General features: G+C 38.3%; 1 protein-coding gene across 2 annotated transcripts in view; it reads right to left on the reverse strand.

The window, feature by feature from the left end:
- CD163 (CD163 molecule) overlaps positions 1-17,342 on the reverse strand; it is a 35,289-nt gene extending 17,947 nt beyond the window's left edge. The window contains exons 1-6 of one of the 2 annotated variants that reach the window (XM_067695627.1): positions 17,155-17,342; positions 15,933-16,019; positions 14,971-15,291; positions 11,665-11,985; positions 9,408-9,728; positions 8,565-8,885 (exon numbers count right to left, since the gene is read on the reverse strand). In XM_067695627.1, coding sequence (XP_067551728.1) covers positions 8,565-8,885; positions 9,408-9,728; positions 11,665-11,985; positions 14,971-15,291; positions 15,933-16,019; positions 17,155-17,200 — 1,417 coding nt within the window. In that variant the 5' untranslated portion in view covers positions 17,201-17,342. The remainder of the gene's footprint in view (positions 1-8,564; positions 8,886-9,407; positions 9,729-11,664; positions 11,986-14,970; positions 15,292-15,932; positions 16,020-17,154) is intronic. The other variant, XM_067695626.1, reaches the window with a different exon arrangement.
- Positions 17,343-19,697: the final 2,355 nt, after the last annotated feature.

Genomic DNA, 19,697 nt, shown 5'->3' on the forward strand with positions numbered 1-19,697 from the left:
TCTGCCTAGAGTTCGGCTTAGCAAATTCCAGACCTCCCCATCCTTCATTGGACCACTTCATCGGAGACAGTTCTGGAACTTTGCCTCCTGGAACCTGTAATTCCTGGAGCATGATTACTCTTTCCTTTCAGTATTTTGCCTATATTAAGCATCACACTGGAGACCACAGATAATGCGTGTCCATTCTCTCTACTTTTTAGCCCTATATGCAGTCCTTCACCCAAGCGGTCTGCCCCAACCATTTCAAATGGTTCTAGGTAAGGATTTTTAATATATCAACACTTCCTGTTTCCAAAATGAACAGCAGACCTCTTCTTCCCTGTCACACTTGACCCGAGATGCTCCTTTTCCCTGTTTTCTCCTCCTTCCTGCCTGACAGTGCTTTATCAGAACCTTTCGTGTGTTCCCCAACCAAAGTTCTATCCTCCTTTCTCATCTTCTCAATGGACATCTTCTCTTAACTGCCAATAAATATGTTTTCATCTATACATTTCTCTTTAAATTTATATGTATAAGCAGATCTACTTGGACATCTGGAACTTAAGGTGTTCAAAATGGAATGAATTATGTACTGACAAGCCCATGGTATTCCTTACTCAACTAATGGTATCCAGGACCAAATTAGAATCACCTGAAATTGGACCCCCTTTTTATCTCCCCATAAATCATGGTAATAATGATAGTAGTGAATATTAAAGTGAACACTTATCTTGTGTGTATATATATATATATGGCATTTTAGTAAGTATTTAACAAACATTATTTCATCCTTACAATTGCCTTAGGGTATAACTATTAATAACATTCCAGTTTTACAGACAAGGAAACTAAAACATAGAGAACTGTAGTAATTTGCTAAGGTCGCACAGCAAATTAGTGAAGGGCCAGGATTTGAAGCCAGGCAGTATACTAGAGAGCCTAGAATCGTGATCCCCTATAATACACCGCACATGAAGAAGCCACCAGTATGTGTCAGTCCTCCAGCATACTTTTCCTCCATATTTATAGTTACTTTGATGTAATTTGTCATCATATGTCATGTAGACTTTTAATTTATTTATTTAATTTATTTATTTTTGGCTGTGTTGGGTCTTCGTTGCTGCACGCGGGCTTTTCTCTAGTTGCGGCGAGCGGGGGCTACTCTTCGTTGTGGTGCACGGGCTTCTCATTGCAGTGGCTTCTCTTGTTGCGGAGCACAGGCTCTAGGTACATGGTCTTCAGTAGTTGTGGCTCATGGGCTCTAGGGCGCAGGCTCAGTAGTTGTGGCGCATGGGCATAGTTGCCCCGCGGCATGTGGGATCTTAGTTCCCCAACCAGGGATCGAACCCGTGTCCCCTGCATTGGCAGGCGGATTCTTAACCACTATGCCACCAGGGAAGCCCTGTCATGTAGACTTTTGCAATAGCTTCCTAAGTGGTCTCCTAGCTTCTAAATCCTCTTTCCAATAAATCTACACCATGACCAAGAGTGTATTATTAAAGTTCAAATATTTTCACGTAATTTCTTTGTCTTCAAGGTAAGTCGGTGTTTCTTTACTACTTATAAAATAATTTATCTTTTTAACAAATATTATTAAGAACCTACAATATTTTAGGCATTGGATGGGCACAGAGTTCAGTCTATCAGTGAGGATAGATAATTCTAATACTACTAATAATAATCATAACCACAGTAGCTAACATGTATTGATCACTTGCTGTGTAATTCCCATGAGGGAGTAGATATTATTATTATCACCATTTTTTTCTTTTGAGGAAATTGCAGCACAGAGAGCTTTGGCAGCTTCCCCAATATCACCCATCTATTCAAATTAAGGGGGGATAATAAGCATTGTTTTCTTAGCATACTTGAAAATACTCTATGATGTCACCTGAAAAGCCTTAACATCTATTACTCTACCAATCATACCAGATACCTCAGCCTAAATGTGCTTTCTCAAGCTTCTGTACTTCTGCAGACACTTTTCTCTCTACTTATTACGTATTTCCCAACCTTATGTACCTGGGAAAAAATTACTTCTTTTCAAGGCTGCTCAGTTTCTCATTAATTGCTCTCTCCTTCAAGAACACATAATTTAGTAGAAGATACACATGTTCAAATAATAATTTGAGTCCAAAACTAGATACATATTTTAGATACAAAACTAACAAATGAAGGAGTCACCAGCTCTATTAAATCTGAACTGAGTTTGATAAAAAGATGAGGAGTTTGCCAAGCAAATAATGTGTGATATGGCATTTAAAGAATACAGTCATGAAATAGCATGATGTAATTGAGAAATTATGGATAATTTACCATGGTTGGAATTTAAAACGTAAAGAAAAGACACACCAGAAATAAAGCTGAAGAAATGGGGCTCAGGTTTTAAGGACATTCTTTGCCGGGTTGAGAGCACACTCATCAAGATAAGTGTGAGTTTCTTTTAACATACTCAGCGGTAATTCAAGTTACGTGCGAGATACAAACTATTTCCTTTAATTCATCTTAAAAGAGAGGAAAGAAAGGAAATGCATATGAAATTGGACTTTCTAAAAGGCATAAGTCTTTTAGAGATGCCTGCTGTTAAATATCACTAATTTTTACGATCCCTCAACATTACTATCAGCATGACACAGATACACTATCAGCCCTCGCCAATTTCCTAAAGTGTTCTAGATCTTACTATATTCTCTGTTATAGAAGCATAAAATAACTCAGCACGCAAAAATTTCACCACTTATCCATTAAATATGTACAAAGCAAGTTCTATCCAAATTTGAGTTGAAGAACACGTTGCTTTCTAAACACAGCTAAGACTTTAAAGCAAATAATGCCTCTACAACACAAATAATGAGATTCTTGAGTCAAGTCCTTGATTTAATCTTGTTGAATCATTATTTGAGCATGAAATTCCTCCAAGATATCATTAGCTAATATTCATATAATCCTATTCCACTTTTGGACAGACCTAAACCTTGGAATAAAAACAGTTTCTTAGATTGAGCCAAATTCAGCTTTCTTTTAACCTCTTGCTCTCTCATCTAGATCAATCTCGAACAAAATAAAACACAACCAGTGAAAAAACAACCTCCCCCCAACCAAAAAAAAGCAAAAACAAATAACTTTCTCTTTAATGGTGAAAACTTGTGAAGCACTTGAAAACAAGTCCCTTCTGTAAGTATCCTCTTATTTCCTTTGTCATAAAATATTTGAGTTCAGGGCAAAAGAGAAATTCTTCTACCCAGAAATGTCTTGGAGACTGTATCCTCAGCCTTTATTTCATGAATCTGCTTGTAACACATTAATCTGTACCACAGATTGGCTTCCTTATACCATTTACTCTGTGTACATGGTTAGAATATTGGTAATTTACCCCTTTAAGGGATTTTTTTTCCTGTTAAACCTATGAGTGCATTTTAACATAAAAGCCATTAATTGAACTTTTGTGCCTGGATTTAGCTCCTTTAATCAGTAAGTTAAACTTTCCCTGACATCAGTAACTAAATCTGTATCCATTTCTTTCTGTAGAAATGAAGAAATGGAGAAATGGAGAACAAATATAAGAAAAATTAATTAGAGTTACTTCCTTTTGTTTAGTAATAGATAAAATACACAATATGCTTTAAAGAAGCATTGATACATTTTCATCATTTATTCCTTTCCAGACTCTGAAGAAGTATAAATCATTCTAGTCTCAAAATTAGTTTTTAGACTTTAGTAAAATAAAACACAACTCAAATGAACTATTTCTTAGGTTCAGATGTCCTCTACAGCAAATATACAGTCATCACAAACAAAATGTCCGGGATTCAAAGCAATTTTGTGGCCAAAATTCTTAGACTTCTTCGTAGCTGCCTTGTCTAAACTACGTGTCAGGGATAAATTGTTACTTTGTCTTTCTAGTCTTCCAGCTTTACTTAGTTCTGGCCCCTATCAGCCATAAAACCTTGTGCTTTATAAAAGTCTAAGAATTTGAACAGATTACGGAATTCGTAGTTTGAACTTGACAGGCACAGAGACGGTATTTCCATAATTTTTTTCCTGGAAATCTTCTGAAAGTGTCAAGTAAATCAAAAAATAAAATTACAAACTCTATTTCTAGAAAAACAAGGAGAGAGCTAAAATCTAGGCCCCAAAATAAGTATTAATAGAAGAGCTTCCAAAAAGCTACAGAAATATAGTAAGAGAGATTACAAAAGGAAGCAAAGTGCACATACGGCAGATAGCAAACAAAAATATAATTTTGTAAAGAGAGGGGCCCCCCTTAAGTTGCAGATTTATGCTATGTGCGATTTCTATTATAGGCGGCTTAATAGAATCCTAAATAATTCAGAATGTGTTATCGTAAGTGAGGTACTCTAGTAATAAAACCTAAATTTTGGATGTGGTTGAATGGAATTCATGGGCAGAATATACTAATGACTCAGATATTGTAGGCCGGAAAGCTAATAAGTCATGTTATCCATGGTAAGATATTTGGACAAATGTCACCTTGAAAAGAAAACCACGTGCTTACTAAAGCTGAAAACTTTGAGAACATACTGGGAAAAGTGTAAAAAAAGAAAAGTATACTTTTATAAAGGTATAAAGAAAGAAAAATATCAGAATGTTGACATGGCATGAATCCTCCTTGCCACTTTTAACACTTAAGAGAGAGGTAAGCTCAGTCTAGAAGAAGCTAGACTGCAAGAAGAAATGGAAGGATAAATACTAATTTCGTGAGGGAGTGGCCAATAAATTAAGAGGAAGGGCCTGGTCACAGGACAGATCAAAGTACGTAATTTATTCTTTGTTGTTACTTTCACATGGCATTGGGTTAAAGCAAACAGACTAGAAGCCTACTAAGTTTGGAGAGAATTTTTTGCTGACTTTGAGGGCAGCCGACATCGGCTAATGATTACTCAACCCTAAAAGCAATCCAAGGGTCCCTAAATCAGTATCAGCAGAGTGGGTTGTGAAAGCTGTGCAGCCCCCGGACAGGTATACTCTCCAAACTGAACTTAGAATTGACTATGAGAAAGATGCACTAGGAAGTACTGCCCTGAGAAGAGCACCTGGGCTCATGAAGGACAGCGCGCAGAGAGCAGCTTCTCAGAGGGCAGAACCTGGTCTATCTAACTGGCTCACCAACACATTTCGTCACTTGCAGGGCAACTCATTATCCTTGTCCAGTAGCATTTGATAAATTACTGCAGAAGAACAACTCTAGGTGTTTCTTGGTGACCACAGCACCACCCAAACAGCCTTAAACTTCTTACCTATTTGACTTATTTTAAATGAGAAAAAAAATTTTTTTTTCTTTAGCCACTCAGGTGGTATTTCTTGTAGTTGCAGCTGAACTTCATACTAATTAAATAAAATAAATTAATAGGAAAATAGACAACCCTTTCTAAATTTAGAAGGAAATTATCAGACATACAAACATGCTTACACATTCCCAAACACATGCAAAGGCCCCATAAAGGTCATAGAGTGAAATATGTTTTCAGTTGTAGCATATTACACGACAATAAATATTATGTCATATATAATTATGACAACATAATAACGTATAATATGACTAAGTTAAGGTCAAATACATCTCCCATTTCAAAAAAGTAACTCTATCAGAGTCCTTTTCAACATAAATCCCAATTCTATTATGAGTACAAGTGATGCACCTGGAACAAAATTATTTGTAAAGGTTGAAAGTAAGAGAATAGAAAATAAAGCAACAGGTGAGATATTAACATCAGACAAATTTGATTCAGAACAAAAATTTGGGGGGAATTTCCTGGCGGTCCAGTAGTTAGGACTCCTCGCTTTCACTGCCGAGGGCGCAGGTTCAATCCCTAGTCGGAGAACTAAGATCCCACAAGCTGTGTGGCATAGCCAGAAAAAAAAAATTGTTCAACCATAAAAGATGGAAATCTTATAATACTAAAAAGAGCAATTCACAATGACCACATAACAGTCATACGAAGTTCTGTGTCCCAGATTCACAGAGCATCAATTCATCAATTATACGATATAGCTACTGGTACACTCAGTGGAAAACCTATAACCTCAAATGGTTATATTAATAAACAGGAAAGAATCAAAATTAATTAAGCATCCAACTTGAGAAGTTAAGTCTCATATCGGGCTCCCCAGCCCAGGGATCCTGCACCAGGAAGACAAGCGCAGGGGTCCTGCATCCCCAGAACGTTTGGCTTTGAAGGCCAGCAGGGCTTACTTTTGGGAGAGCCGAGGGTTGTGGGAAATAGAGACTCCACTCATAAAGGACACACACAAAATCTCACCCTCTCCGGGACACAGGGCAGAAGCAGTAATTTGAAAGGAGCCTGGGTCAGATCCACCTGCTGATCTTGGAGAGCCCCCCGGAGAGGCAGGAGGTGACTGGAGTTCACCCTGAGAACATAGACACTGGCAGCAGTCATTTTGGGGAGCTCATTCTACCACAAGGATACTGGTGTTAGAAAAAGTCATTTTTGGAATCCTCTCTTTAGCTTATTAGCACCAGGACTCAGACCCACTCACCAGCCTGTCAGCACCAGTACTGTGAGACCAACCAATTTATCAGGCAGCAACACCCCTCCCCCACTACTGCCCCTACCAGCAGGCAGCCTTCCTTGAGACATCCTGAGCCCACAGCTACCCTGGAACATGGCCCTGCCCACCAGAGGGCCCAGGACCCAGCCCCACACGACCGTGGGCCGGCACTAGCGCAGGGACCACTAGGACCCTGCAGCCAGAGCCTCTGGGACCCGGCTCCACCCACCAGAGGGCTGGTGCTGGCCCTGGGACAAGCCTTATCCCCCAGTGGACAGACCCCAGCCCTAGGACCACCGTAGCCCCACAACCTGCCTTGTCAGGACACAGCCCACCCACCAGGAGGCCAGTACCAGCACCTCTGGGACCCTGGCCCTGTCCATCAGCAGGCCAACACCAGCTCTGGGATTCCTGGGCCCTATAGCTGGGACCCCAGGACCTGTCTGCCTTCCAGTGGCTGGCATTAGCCCCAGGACATGGCTTCATGCATCAGTAGGTGGGCACCAGCCCCAGGATCCCTTGGACATTGGTCCCACTGACAAGCAGGTGGACACCAACTCTGAGACATGTTGGACCCCTCAGCCATCTGCCCCAGGAACCAGCTCCACTCACCAGCAGGCCAACACTAGCTTTGGGACACCCCGGAACCCACAGCCAGCCATGTCAGGAAAAAGCTCTACCCACCAGCAGTATGACACTAGATCTGAGAACGCTGGCTCTGCAATCACCCATTGTAGAACCTGGCTCAACCCACAGTGAAACAGCACTAGTCCTGGGACACCCCTGGTCTCTGCAGCCAGCTACCCCATGCCAAACACATCAGAAGGACTTGTGCAGTCAACATGGGGGGCACCCCTAGAGCATATAGCTCTGGTGACCAGAGGGGAGTGTGCTGCTGAAAGCATAGGACATTTCCCACAAAAGGCCATTTCTCTAAGTTTGGGAAATGTAACCAATCTACCAGATATGTAGAACTGAAAACAGCAAGTTAGGCAAAATAAGGCAACAGAGGAACATACTGCAAACAAAGGAACAAGATAAAACCCCAGAATAAGAACTAAGTGAAGTGCAGATAGGCAATCTACCTGATATCAAACACAATGGTGAAAAGCTGAAAGCATTTCCTCTAAGATCAGGAACAAAGGCAAGGATGCCCACTCTTGCCATTTTTATTCAACATAGTATCTAAAGTTCTAGGAACAGCAATCAGACAAGAGAAAGAAATAGAAGGAATCTAAACTGGAAAGGAAGAAGTAACACTGTCACTGTTTGCAGATGACGTGATACTGTATACAGAAACTCCTAAAGACGCCACCAAAAAACTACTAGAACTCATCAACAAATTCAGTAAAGTTGCAGGATACAAAATTAATATACAGAAATCTGTTGCATTTCTATGCACTAACAATGAACTATCAGAAAGAGAAATTAAGGAAACAATCCCATCTACCATCACATAAAAAAGAATAAAATAACTAGGAATAAACCTACCTAAGGAAGCAAAAGACCTGTACTCAGAAAACTATGACACTAATGAAAGAAATTGAAGATGACTCAAACAGGTGGAAAGATATACTATGTTTCTGGACTGGAAGAATCAATATGGTTAAAATGACCATACTACCCAAAGCAATCTACAAATTTAACGCAATCCCTATCAAATTACCAATGGCATTTTTTTCACACAACTAAACAATAAATTTAAAATTTGTATGGAAACACAGAAGACCCCAAATAGCCAAAGAAAATCTTGAGAAAGAAGAACGGAGCTGGAGGAATCAGGAGCCTTGACTTCAGACTATACTACAAAGCTACAATCAACAAAAGAGTATGGTACTGGCACGAAAACAGACACATAGATCAATAGAACAGGATAGACAGCCCAGAAATAAATCCATGCACCTATGATCATCTAATCTATGACTAAGGAGGCAAGAATATACAATGGAGAAAAGACAGTCTCTTCAATAAGTGGTGCTGGGAAAACTGGACAGCTACATGTAAAAGAATAACATTGGAATGCAACTTCTTAACACGTTGATTGAAAGTCTTACCTGAGCAGGTAACTCTGGCTTCATCATAGTGATCACAACTAAGTCCACCCCATTGCCAATTCTTGCAGTCCCAAAGAGAAGTTTCATTTCCATTACAGCTGCTTAAAAACAGCCATGTGTTTGTTGCCTTAATTTTGGAATAAACTTGATAGGATGTTTTGAGTGCAGATCCACATCCCAGCTGCGTGCAAACCACATCAGCTTCTTTCAGTCCCCAGCCTCTGTCACACACTTTCCCTATCAATTTCTGAATTTCCACCTCCACTGTCCCAGCACAGTGGCTGCCTCCACCTTTAAGTCTCAGTTCCAGATCTGATCCATCTGCAAAAGAAACATAAACTTAGGCCATAGATACATACGGAGGTTAGCTCCCAAAGGGTATTTTTAAAATCTTCTTCCTTCCCAGATACTGAGACACTGAAAATTCTGGCTTACCCATCTCCTGGCTTTTTGAAGAGTCAGTATAAACCATGAATTTGGTTAGAAATGGGATTACAGTTTCAAAACTTAATAAAAATTGTCAGTGACTAAAAAATACAAGCAAATCAGATATAAAGAAAAGACTTGTATCATTTTGTCTCTTGGAGCTCCAGGTAGATTTAGAATTTGAAATGTGGTCCCTAACAGCAGTAGGAAAAATTATTATAGAAAATAGAGTCAGACAACCCACCAAACTAGTCATATAAAGAATGTGTTAAAGATTCCTCACAACTGTAAAAGAATTCCCAACAAGGAAATTATTAGATATTTCTCTCTCTCACATCTCACACCTATTCCTACTCCTAAAGAACACAGGTCCTTCCTCCTCTGTTTTTCTTTTTGTTCTGTTTTGTTTTAACTTACCAGAACATATCACACCAGCATCTTCATTATGATTGCAATAATGCTTTCCCCATTCTTGGTGTTTACATTGCCAGAGAGCAGACTCATGTCCATGGCAGGAAACACTGTCAAGCCAAATGTGTCCAACTCCTTCACTGGCGTTGACTCGACCAATGGCAGTGATGGCAGTTGGACATCCCAGTTGCTTACATGCCACAGCGGCATCGTTACTATCCCAGCCATCATCACACACTGTCCCCCATTCTCCTTGGAATTTCACTTCTAATCTTCCTGAACATTCAGTGACTCCATCTACCAGTCTCAGGCTCAGGTCTGCTCCCTCTGTAAGAGGGAAAAAAAACAAGTCAGTGATAAAGAAACAAGAATGAAGGTGCTCTAAACAGCGGTACCTGAGATGAGTTAAGGGGGGAGATATAAGGAGAGATAGAGAAAACAGTGATATATTACCACTGAAAATCGTTAAAGATGGAAGGAGGAGTGGATCAGGCAAGAAGACAGGACTTTCTACGGATTGGAAGTTTGGGACTAGCAGACGCAAACTATTATATATAGAACGGATAAACAACAAGGTCCTATTGTATAGCACAGAGAACTATATTCAATATCTTGTACTAAACCATAATGGAAAAGATCAATCAATCAATAAAAATTAAAAAAACAAAAAAGAAGACGGGGCTTTTCACTATGGAGAGCATGCATTATAGGAAGAGTTCCTAACAGGAGGCCCAGGGACTGAAATTTATCTAGAGATTCGCTTGTTTGATCACCGCAGATTTTTTGTTGGAATTGTTTTTTTCCCTTTTAAATATATGTTTGTAGGTGTCTAGGTGGGACCTACACACTCCTGTTTGCCTCAATACTCAATACTCACTTTTGCCTCTGACTTCATTGTCTACCCAGACTACCTGGTTTGTATTACATGCCTGACCCCTTTCTGACCACTTCTGTAGTTGAAACGCAAAGCAAAGAGAAAAGGGACCTCACCATTACTACTTTCAACTTCCCGCAATCAATATTCCTCAAAGAACAGAACTTGATTCTAAGTAATATCCTATAATAAATAAATTGCTTTTTTCCTCAGGCAGTTTTGGTTCTTGTTGTCACAATGCTGTTTATTGTGATTACTCAGGATGTATAAAACACACTGAGAAGAAACGTGCTGACTGGGGACCTAGAAAGATTTTGATGGGTAAAGGGAAACAGAAGGTACATACTGTGTTTTTTCTATGCCAAATCCCTTTCACTTTCTTCAACTAACAGAATCCATCTTTTCTGTAGGAATCCCATTCTTTGTGGTTTAGACTATAGATGGTCACATTATTCAACAAGAAAAAAGCCAATTTGGGAATTCCCTGGCTGTCCAGTGGTTAGGACTCCGTGCTTTCACTGCTGTGACCGGGCTTCGATCCCTGGTCGGGGAACTAAGATCCCGCAAGCCGCGCAGTGCTTGGATGGAGCCAACTGTACCTCCTGGGTTTCCCGCTTTTCTGAGTCAGTATTGTCTCATTTTAAAGTTAGTTTGGATTGAATTTCCTTCATTTGAAAAAAAAATACCTGGTGAATACAGGGACATTTTTACCCTAGTTATATTTTCCTAAATATTCCCTGGGGTTCAAGACTTACTAGGTCTTCAAACTCGGCACTCAAGTGAAGAAAGGAGAGTGACAGTCTTGTACACGCAAAGCCATGTCCCTGTCCCGTAATCAAGCGTGAAACATGAAAGTTTCTAGACAGACACAGTGCCTGCTCATAACATAGCACTAGCATAAATGAGGTTTTAATAGGAAACCAATTTTTTTAATCATTTGATTCTGTGAATTTAAGAAAAGGTGGGTTTAAGAAAGGGTGGGTCAAAATGGCTAAAGAGGAGACTTTTGTAGGTAGAGGGTGATAAAGGGGGTGCTCTGAAACATACAGAAAGCAAAATTTTAACCTGTTTTTAACAATTAACTTTTCTTTTTCTTTCGTTTTTTTTGGAGGGATGGGGGGAGTGGACTATTCTCTAAACACTTCCTTCTACGCTCTTGACTTGGATCTCAATTTCACTGTCATCATTCCCCCCTAACCTACTTATCCTAATTACAGTTAAGGTAAAAATTCCACAGGTATCAGAACTGCATCCTGAAATGAGGTAATAATAATAAGGCGATAAAAGAAGCAGACTTCATTATGTTTTTAGGAGTTCAGCCTTTTGAGACTTTTGTCCCCTTTTTTTGTCCTCTCATGGAGAACAGAAAAAGCACAGGCCAGTCCTTACCTAAGCAAATCACTCCAGCATCCTCAGCGTGATCGCAGTTATGCTTTCCCCATCCTTCATGTTTGCAGTTCCAGAGAGCTGACTCAGTTCCATTGCATACAAGGTCATCAAACCAGATTGGTCCAGAACCTTCTCCAAAATTAGCTGAACCAGAGAAACTGACAGCACTTCCACATTCAAGTTGTTTACAAACCACAGAGGCATGATTTATGTTGAAGTTATCGTCACACACAGTGCCCCACTGTCCTTGGAATTTGACCTCTATTCTTCCTGAGCAGCGGTTTCCCCCATTCATCAGCCTCATCTCCAAATCAGATCCATCTAGAGTGGAGAAAAGACCAGAATTCAGAAGTAATATTTATTCAGAAGTGATTTTAGAAAATAATATTCCTCTAGTCACTTGAGATTTGATCCTATCCTTAAAAATGATGCTTCATTTTGGATGCTGCCCCTGTTCACATTTTGGAGAATTTTAATCTTTTGAAAACCAACCAACGATTAATCTGTAAAAACATCTTTTACAGATTAAACTTTACTTTGTGCTTTGTTTTGTTTCCTTCCATTACTGAGGCATAATAAACACTTCTATGTAGAAATAGATACGTTTGCCTCAAAGTATTTATTTAAAAAGCTTGAAAAAATAAAATTTGTTCATACTACAAAGAAGCAAAAATGAAAAACCAGTCATTTGTTGAACAGTTAAAATTTTTATTTTAATCTTTTTTTATGATCATCAGTTTAGAGCATGAATGATTGCTTGAAGTTGAATTTGAAATTAGAAAACAGGAAAAAGCAAAAAAAATGCATAAGCATGCACGATAGTTTGCAAAAGTGGTATACAAAACATTAGACATTAGGACTTCTCTAGTAGCGCAGTGGTTAAGAATCTGCCTGCCAATGCAGGGGACACAGGTTTGAGCTCTGGTCCTGGAAGATTCCACATGCTGAGGAGCAACTAAGCCTGTGAGCCACAACTACTGAAGCTGCGTGCCACAGCTACTGAAGCCCGCGTGCCTAGACCCCGTGCTCCACAGCAAGAGAAGCCACAGCAATGAGAAGCCCGCACACTGCAACAAAGAGTAGCCCCTGCTCGCCCCAAGTAGCGAAAAGCCCATGCACAGCAATGAAGACCCAATGCAGCCAAAAATAAATAAACAAAATTTTAAAAAAACATTAAAAATTGGGGGAAAAAAGTTAATCAAGATAATTTATTTCTTACCAATTTTTTTCTGAATCAAAGCTTTCTTTTCCCTCCCCCGAAGCACCTGCTACCATTTTTAGCAAAGAATGGCTTTTTCATAAGGAAAATTCTCTCTATAAGCTACCCTTAGATTTTCTATGATGACTAAAATACCTGAGAAAAAGAGACTTGGGATGAAATTTTGGGACACCTAAAAACCAGAAACTGTTGGTGGTTGAATAAAATGCTTAGAAGTTCTTTTCTGAAACAGTAATTCAATTTTAAAAGCACTGAACTCCAGACAAGGACCTCTACTCAACAAGATTTTGTATCATGAATAGTAATAATAGCTTACAATCAAAATGTGCATATGCTGTTCCAAACGTATTACATATGCTATCTTCAGTCTTCACAACAACATTAAGCATTATGTGTCATTACCACTATCTCTACTTCACAGATAAGCAAACTGAGGTTAAATAATTGACACAGGATCCAACACCCAGAAAACAGTAGAGACAATGTAAAAAAACCCAAACAAACAAAAAGCAATCTAGCACCAGAGTCTATCCTCTTTACTATTATGCATGTGATAATAATAGAATTTCCCAATAATAGAATTTCCCAAGCAGATGCTCTGAGGATTGAGCACTGACCAGGGTAGAGAATCTCAGAAATACAGACTCTGAAACCTCAGAAATATGAATTCAGAAACCTCATGAAACTCATGAATCCCTGAGTGGCTACACATCCCTTTCTATTATTACACGCCAGTTGGAGGTTTAGGTGTATAAACTTCAAAAACCAAGTTTGATTAATGTCATCCTTATATAAAGGATCCTTACATAAAGGTATGAAAACCAGAACACGAGTTAAAAGTACTACACTGATGTCTTAGCTTCAACAGTCAACTCTATAGACAGCAATAATTATAGTAAGAGCCTGGCAAGATTTATCATCATTTTTAACTTTGCCGTAGATGTTACAGTTGTTATTTCTTATCTTTCCCTGCAAAATGATTAACAATAAAAGACAAGAAGAGAAGAAGGGGGAAGAGGAGAAGAATGGAGGAAGAGAAGGAAGAAGAAAGAGAAATGAGTTGTCTAGGTAATGAGAAGCAGTGAGCCACGAGGAAACTCATGTTAATTTTTAACACCTATTACCTACCAGTGTACCAGCAGCTTTACGTGTATTATATCATTGGGTGCTCAGAAACTGAAGTTTAGAAAGATTTAGCAACTTGCTCAAAATAATAGCATTAATGAGCAGCTGAGCAATTTTCTAGATACTAGCCTGTGTTGCTCCCATTACACCACCATGCCTGGATAGAGATTAGTCCTTTCTAAAATCAGTCCTACGGAGGAGATGATCTCTCCTAGAAAGGCTGGGTGGTGATAAAGTTGCATAAAGGTCAACGACATGAGCAAAGAGAAATTGGAAGCCCGGGAATCTGAACTGGGTCAGAAACATGACCTTGGGATTTGTCAGCAGAAATGTCTGGGCTATTGTAAGGACAAGTGAGATGAAACTTATAAAATGTTTTATAAATTAAAACTAAAACTACCTTGTAATAGTAAATGAATAGCATTGTACAGTGGAAGAAGCAATTCTACTTTGCAAAACATCCTTCCTCCAACAAAAAAGGATTAGTGCTAAGAATATTTATTTCCTGATAAAGTTGATTATCAATTAATGGGCAAAAGGGTCATGATTTATGGGCCAATGCAGGAAAGCTGCATTTTACGGGGAAAGGGGACAAGGAATTAACTTAGATATTATGATATTTTTATGTAGAAGTAGAAAGTTATCGTAGGATTACTTAATATGAAATTGAAGCTAGTCGCTTCCTCATTGATTGCAGTACTCAGAATCTCTTTTGATTTTTTTTAAAATATGGGCTTTGTCATGTGTTTTCTGGTCTTTTAGCAATGGATTGGGTAATTTTATACATGGACTAGATTACTTACAGAAAACTGGCTCCCATAGATTTTTTTTAATTGTTAACCCATAGATTGTTAATTGTTAACCCACAGATTGTTAATTGTTAACCCATAGATTTTAATTTAACCCATAGATTTTTTTTCACAAAGCATTTCATGTTAAGGCTTGACTTACGCAAGTCTTACCTGAGCAGGTGATTCCAACATCCTGTTGGTGAGTACAGTTATGCTTTCCCCACCCATCATGTTTGCAGTCCCAGAGAGCTGATTCATTCCCTCGACAAGAAACATGATCCATCCAAATGCGTCCAGAGCCTGCACTGGAATTAGCCCATCCAGTGGCTTTGATAACAGTTGGACATTCCAGCTGCCTACAAACAACGGAGACTGCGGCCAAGTCCCAGCCATTATTACACACAGTTCCCCACTCCTCCTGGACTTTCACCTCCACTCTCCCAGAACACTTGTTTTCACCAGCTGTTAGCCTCAGCTCCTTCTCTGTTCCTCCTGTAACAACAGGTAAGGGCAGCAATCGGTCAAGATCCAAAGAGCAAGTAGAAAATTATTATTCTTTCGATTACTTATTTATTTTTCAAAGCCAGATTCGAGAAATATTTCTGGACCTATCCATGGTACAACAGGAGAATGTTATTTCATTCAGTATCTCAGGCTTCAAGTTAAGCAGTGACATAAACCCAGTAAATCTGGGTAATCCAATACTGTACGATCTCTTTATTTAATGGCTGATATTCTTTGTAACGTCAATCTATATATTCTCATGGATAGTTTACTATAAAAAAAGATATTACAAAATTTTATAGGGATAAGCTATGTAAGTTTCTCCAGGATCCTAAGATCTGTAGAAAGAAGGCTGAGGGTGAGGATGAAAAGGCCAGTTGTAAGGAATGTAGTGCCTATTTCACACATATATGGAAAATACCATGAATTTTTCAAATGCTAGTTAAAATCTAACTGAAACTTATTGACTCAAATGGAAATTGAAATGGAGATATTTTCCTATTATCTTCTACTTTGAAACCATGAAGCATGTTTTTAGATGCTATTTAGCCTTCCGGAGAATTATTTGCTTTTTAGTGACTCTTGCCACAGTGGGCTAAGGTTGTGAGTAAATTTGACAGTGTACTCACCAAGAGAACGGGTGACCAAACAGGCACTGAGAACTGAGACCACAGCAATAGCGAAGGGACTTAAGCGGGCAGAACATCTCCTAAATTCTGTGAAAAGACGAAAGAGAGCAAAAGTAGAGTCTTCCCAAAAAGAGGCTTTGGAGGAGACAGATAGTTTCAGAGGTTTGAGGTTAACAAAGAAGGTCAAACCAAGACAGAATATCCTTCCCCCTAAAGGCAGGCAGGAAAATTTCGTACCCAGGATCATACAGCCTCAGTGAAGTAGCTTTGAAAACGTTCATGTTTATAGGCAATCTAGGGGTGAGGAATTAGAAGAGAGTTGGGGATGGAAAAAGCATTGCAAGATTGAGCCTTAAAACCTGGAAAACTGAAAAGGCATTGATGAAACTTAGAAGCGGGCAGTTCTCCCTTCAGGCACAGAGCAATATTCAACCACGGATACCCTTATCTCCAAGCCTACCAGATCCACATTATTAGATGGCAGGTTCCATGAGGGAATGAATTATATCTATCATGTTCACCAGTTTCACCAGTACCTGGCACAGTGCTGCTAAATAGTAGTTGAACAATACATTGGAGGAAAAAGTGACAAAGATCATATTTGAAAACCCCACTATTGGGCCTTATCTCCAAGAATAGCATAAAATGCTCTATCACTCAATTCTCCTTCTTACTCTCACCCAACAGTAATTTAAAAGTAAAAATGCTATGACAGTCACTTCTCTGCGATAACTCACTGAACTGTGCATGTATGACCTATGCTTTCATGTGGTATGTTATACCTCAGTCTAAAAGCTTGAAAAAAAAAGAGTAAGAATGCTAAATAAGTTTAATGCATCCACATAGGTTACGAAGTAGATTTCAACACTCAGGCGTGTTATTCTACATGTCCTCTAGGGAATCAACTTTCAATCAATACGCATTCCTCCTTGTTCTATTTTTCTAACAACCGTTAGCTTCAAACTCAATACAATTCAGTTAATTTTAGTTCCTTACTTAATTGCACCTCAGCAGTTGTACAGACTTGATGCCAAATCTAATCCTTATCTCACATCTTCAATTTCGAATCTATGGGAGATAAAACGTACTGCCTTATAGGCTTATTGCCCTTTGCCTATAACTTACCCTCCTGATGCCCATCACTATTAAATCAGATCCACTGACTTCCAGAATATTGCTACACTCCATTAAAGGGTAAATAGAACAAATGAGAAGCTTTTACCAGTAGATCCAGAGTTTTCATGTAGCACCATTCTGAGTTTGTCCATTCCAAAGTTTTATGATACTTAAGTCTTCTTGTATTATTCCCTAGGAATGTTCTCCTAAAGAAGAGGACCACTAAGAATTCTAAAAATCATTTCACATCCACAAAAAAACAGGAAGACTTCATAATGGAGGTGGAGTCAACCAGAAAAGGGAAGTAATTAAAAGAGCGAGGTTCTCTTTCGTGCTCATGTTTTCTTCCATTTGGGACATGAAACAACCAAAGAAAACTGAGAAACATTCACTACAGATTTATAAAAATTAAAGGGGAAATATTGACTCATATACTGTTGTTATTGAATTGAATATTTTAAATTTCTGCACCTTGTTTTGGACTAATATATTAGAAGCATAAAATAGCTATTGTTTTGTAGTTAAATTATGTCAAAAAATTAAAGTAAAATAGGCAAAATATAATTAAATCACTAAAGCTTGATTGTTATAACAACTTTTAATATTATTTGCATAATCAAATGTGTCTAATGAATAATTTTGTGCAGATTACCTATAGACAGCACTTGCATTTCTTTTCTTTCCTTTTTCAAAATTTTTATTGGAGTATAGTTGACTTACAATGTTGTGTTAGTTTCAGGTGTACAGCAAAGTGAATAAGTTATAAATATGCATATGTCCACTCTTTTTTAGAGTCTTTTCCTGTATAGGTCATTATGGAGTATTGAGAAAAGTTCCCTGTGCTCTACAGTAGGTCCTTCTTTGTTATCTATTTTTTATATAGCAGTGTGTATATGTCAATCCCAATCTCCCAGTTTGTCCTTCCGCCTCCCCCCACCGCAACTTTCCCCCCTGGTAACCATAAGTTTGTTTTCTACATCTGTGACTCTATTCTGTTTTGTAAATAAGTTCATTTGTAACATTTTTTTAGATTCCACAAATAAGCGATATCATATGATATTTGTCTTCCTCTATCTGACTTACTTCACTCAGTATGACAATTTCTAGGTCCATCCATGTTGCTGCAAATGGCATTATTTCATTCCTTTTTCTTTTCTAATGGGATGAAGCAATAAAATTAGCCAAGACTGTTACAAATTCTACAAATTGTGAAATAAAAATTTACAAGACTTGATTTTAGCTCTAAATAAGTCAAATTCAAGTAAGAGAAATACATCTAATAGCAATAATGAACATAGTTTCAAAGCACAGTGTGAAAAATAAAGAACTAGTCATACCAACTAGAAGACAGGAACAAACAGTTAGAAAACTCTTTTCTGTGATAAGATGCTTAAATTGTATCCTAAAGTATGAGAAGCACTTTGCTAAAAGGAAAAAAGAGAAAGGGATTTAAGGTATAAGAAACAAAAAAAATAGAAATAAAGACAATTCTCACTGGGTTTTTTTCTGCATTAGGAATAAAGGAGGTTGAATAGTATTTTTTTTCTAATTTTTATTTTATACTGGCTTATAGTTGATTTACAACGTTGTGTTAGTTTCAGGTGTGCAGCAAAGTGATTCAGTTATACATATACATATATCTATTCTTTTTCAGATTCTTTTCCTATATAGGTTACTACGAAGTATTGAATATTGTTCCATGTGCTATACAGTAGGTCCTTGTTGATTATCTATTTTATATATAATAGTGTTTATATGTTAATCCCAACCTCCTAATTTATCCCTCCCTCCCCCAACTTGTAACCCTTTGGTAACCATAAGTTTGTTTTCTATGTCTGTGAGCCTATTTCTGTTTTGTAAATAAGTTCATTTGTACCATTCTTTTTAGATTCCACATATAAACCATATCATATGACATTTGTCTTTCTCTGACTTCACTTACTATGATAATCTCCAGGTCCATCCATGTTGCTGCAAATGGCATTATTTCATTCTTTTTTATAGCTGAGTAATATTCTATAGTATATAAGTACCACATCTTCTTTATCCATTCATCTGTTGGTGGACACTTAGGTTGCTTCCATGTCTTGGCTATTGTAAACAGTATTGCAATGAATATTGGGGTGCATGTATCCTTTTGAACCATGGTTTTCTCCAGATATATGCCCAGGAGTGGGATTGCTGGATCATGGTGGCTCTATTTTTTTAAGGAACCTCCATACTGTTCTCCATAGTGGCTGTACCAATTTACATTCCCACCAACAGTGTAGGAGGGTTCCCTTTCTCCACACCTTCTTCAGCATTTATTGTCTGTAGATTTTTTGATGATGACCATTCTGACTGGTGTGAGGTGATATTTCATTGTGATTTTAATTTGCATTTCTCTAATAATTAGTAAAGTTGAGCATCTTTTCATGTGCCTGTTGGTCATCTGTATGTCTTCTTTGGAGAAATGTCTACTTAGGTCTTCTGCCCATTTTTAAATCAGGGTTTTTTATGTTTTTTTTTTTATGTTGAGCTGCATGAGCTGTTTATATATTTTGGATATTAACCCCTTGGTGGTCATATTATTTGCAAATATTTTCTCCCATTCAGTAGGTTGCCTTTATGTTTTGTTGGTGGTTTCCTTGGCTGTTCAAAAGCTTTTAA

The sequence above is a fragment of the Pseudorca crassidens genome, chromosome 11, assembly GCF_039906515.1.
Source record: "Pseudorca crassidens isolate mPseCra1 chromosome 11, mPseCra1.hap1, whole genome shotgun sequence".
NCBI classification, from domain to species: domain Eukaryota; kingdom Metazoa; phylum Chordata; class Mammalia; order Artiodactyla; family Delphinidae; genus Pseudorca; species Pseudorca crassidens.